At 33.3% G+C, this 3,306-nt stretch overlaps 1 protein-coding gene across 1 annotated transcript in view; it reads right to left on the bottom strand.

Moving 5' to 3' along the window:
• Positions 1-3,306, bottom strand: part of LOC107700805 (ubiquitin carboxyl-terminal hydrolase 34-like) — a 57,247-nt gene that overhangs the window by 16,891 nt on the left and 37,050 nt on the right. The window contains exons 40-44 of the mRNA XM_016502620.1: positions 2,631-2,794; positions 1,995-2,060; positions 1,761-1,907; positions 1,630-1,686; positions 1,448-1,525 (exon numbers count right to left, since the gene is read on the bottom strand). Of these exons, the coding sequence (XP_016358106.1) occupies positions 1,448-1,525; positions 1,630-1,686; positions 1,761-1,907; positions 1,995-2,060; positions 2,631-2,794 (512 nt within the window). The remainder of the gene's footprint in view (positions 1-1,447; positions 1,526-1,629; positions 1,687-1,760; positions 1,908-1,994; positions 2,061-2,630; positions 2,795-3,306) is intronic.

Genomic DNA, 3,306 nt, shown 5'->3' with positions numbered 1-3,306 from the left:
CTATTTTTGGCAAATATAAAAGCCTTTTCACACCAAAAGTGAAATGAATAAGCCTCAGGATGAAGGGAAAGTAAATTTACGTCCGTACAGTAGAATGCAGAAGAAGAAATTTCAACACACTTCAGCAATAAAAAACTCTTGTCTAGAGTAATTTTTGCTTATAGTATGGTTGAACTGGATCATCGAAGGTCAGAAGCAAAGACATTGGTTAAAAGAATGGGATTAAATACATAAAGAATATTTGTGTTGTTTAACATTTAACTATTGCAGGTTTGCGTCATTCTGAGTTGCATTATTTTTATTAATTTTGAGGAATACTGAATCTGTGTTTTTTTTTTGAGCGAGATGAATTAATGCATATTAATATTTATTTTAGAACTACAGTAACATCTTCTGATTTCTCTCAACATGGGGACAGGAGAGCTGTCAATCAATAAATTGGAAAAAAAAAAAAAGTAACTTGCGTTACTTATTTGAAAAAGTAACTCAGATATTCTCTTGTAAATTAAAAAGTAATGCGTTACTTTACTAGTTACTTGAAAAAAGTAATATGATTACGTAACTCGCGTTACTTGTAATGCGTTACCCCTAACACTGCTTATTACTGATATAACCAACAGGATAACCCTGTCACATTACTTAACAGATGATATATGAGCAGTAAATCAGCATATTAGTATGATTTCTGAAGGGTCATGTGACACTGAAGACTGGAGTAATGATGCTGAAAATTCAGCTTTGATCACAGGAATAAATTACATTCTACAATATATTCAAACAGAAAACAAATGAAGGCAATTTTTGATATAATGGCTTAATCTCATTCAATCTCTGTAATATAATCTCACATTACGAGCGTAATATAACGTTATTTTCTTTTTGTCAACAAGGTACAAACATAAATGGTCTTGAGCAGTATTTCATTATGTTTTATACTTATTTTGGCCTCTTCAATCTCTGTCATGAGAAAAAGTGACAGTGATCAATTTTTTTTTGCAGACAAAATACTTGCAGATAAAGAAACTGACAGTAAATATTGCGTGCATTATTTACAGTCAAGGCTATTATTAGCCATTTTTCCACCCAAAACATGTTGATTGTAAAAATGTTTTTCAAAAGATTATGGATTACTAATATATATTTTTTTCCAATTACAATGCAAGATTTATTACAAGACATAAAAACAGAGCAATGCCACTAGAAGTTACTCAGTAAACAATTCAAATATTAACTTAAATTGAAAGTTCTTTAGCATTAGTAATTACAAATAGCTATCGGTACTTTAAAACCCTCCATAACATCATAAAATCAGCCATTGAAAAGCCTGTATTTAGTAGTTAATCCTTTAAATCCTGCTCCTTTGTGTGACCTGTACACAGAGCATTAAGCTTCCTTCTGATGTGTGTGTGTGTGTGTGTGTGTGTGTGTGTAAATGAGAAACACTCACATAGATGTTCTTCATATCAGCCACCTGGCATCTGACTGTGTAAAACTCCTCAGCCGTCTGACTCACGTGATCACAGTCCTACACACACACACAGATATCCAATCAAACGCTCATCCACGATCTCTCTCTTTCAGAAAAGACATTGCACACAAGAGCTGCAGGTTCAAACAGCTCAGTCTTACCAGTGAAACCACATTGTTGGTGATGACGCCTCCAAACAGCGTTTTGACTGTGTTTTTCTGAAACGACAAAGCAGCATTACACATCTATGACTATTTCACGAAGCACGCTCAAAGCTGTTTTGATGTCGTACCAGGTCCTGAGACATCTCCTCTATCTTGGTGATGAGGTCTGTGAAGAACTCGGTCATGTCTTTCTGCTCTCCTGTGTTCAGAGGCTGTTTGTCCATCGTGTAGGTCTTACAGAAGGGACGAGGGTTGTACGCCTTCCTCTCGCTCTCCTGCACATTAACACCGGAGAAGAAATTCAAATCACATCACATCTGCAGTCATGAGAGGGCATCACATGATTTGATAAAGTAACGTACCATTAGATAAGTGAACAACTTTTGCAGCTCCAGCAATGTGGTCTTATGCTTAATGTCCTCTGAATACTGAATATAAAACACAGACATAAACACATATTACTATAATACATAAATCCAAAAACATCCTGAAGCATTTGAAACTAAACAATGGCGTCTGTGTGTTATTAAACAATAAGCCGCGCATTTCAATTATTTCAACTGTGGTAAAATGATGGTAACGCATGGCCTGTCATGTATTAGTGCATTTATGACATGACAGCATAGTTATGCTTTTATGCAGTGAGGATGTATTAAATTGATCAAAAGAGGCAGTAAAGACATTTATAATATTACAAAAGATTTTTTATTTCAAATACCAGTAAATGCCATTCTTTTGAACTCTGTATTCATTAGAAAATCCTGAAATGAAATCTATCATAGTTTTATGGAAAAATATTAAGTTATTTCAACTGATAATAATCAGAAATGTTTCTTGAGCTGCAAATCAGCATATTATACTGATTTCTGAAGGATCATGTGACACTGAAGACTGGAGTAATGATGCTGAAAATTCAGCTTTGATCACAGAAATAAATTACATTTTATCCTATATTACAAACAGAAAAGAACAGATCTGACTAAGTTTTATAAACTCACTTTAGCGGTAAAGACGGCCTGTCTGGCCTCTGGGATCATGTAGAGCTGCTGGATGGTGGAGGCTAGGTAACACGTGGCGCCCAGGTTAGTCAATCCCACAAAACGACACTCGGCTCGGACGTCATCATGGGGCCAGTAATCCCATTTATATGGAGCATGAGATGCTAAAAACAAACAAACAAAGATCAAACCAAGGCGCTTGTGTACATACATAAGTATGGACTTTTCTGTGTTGCTATTGTTTAAAGAACTTAAACTATTAAAATTGTTTTCGTTAATTGAAATTAGGCTGAAATAAAATATAATATAATATAATATAATATAATATAATATAATATTATATAATATACAAGTAATGAAAAGTAAATAATATAAGTAATGAAAATTAGAAGTTTTGCCTTGGCAACTAAAATTAAATAAGTTTAAATTTAAGTACTAAAATTACTAAAAAAATAAATTGAAAAAAATAAAATAAAGCTAAAAATAAATATTTAAAAACAATAAACTAATAAAAATGTTATGTCAATTTTGTGTGTTTTTTAATACGTGTGAGATATAAAAGCATAGTGAAACTTCCTTTATAAAACGGAAGGTTCCGGTCCTTGATTCTAATTGGCTGAGCCGCGTTCGAAGCTGTTGTAAATTACTCTACAAACATACACCTTTGTTTACTTCT

This window comes from Sinocyclocheilus anshuiensis, unplaced genomic scaffold, assembly GCF_001515605.1.
Source record: "Sinocyclocheilus anshuiensis isolate Anshui unplaced genomic scaffold, SAMN03320099.WGS_v1.1 scaffold1127, whole genome shotgun sequence".
NCBI lineage: Eukaryota > Metazoa > Chordata > Actinopteri > Cypriniformes > Cyprinidae > Sinocyclocheilus > Sinocyclocheilus anshuiensis.
This window is presented reverse-complemented; position numbering and strand designations above follow the sequence as displayed.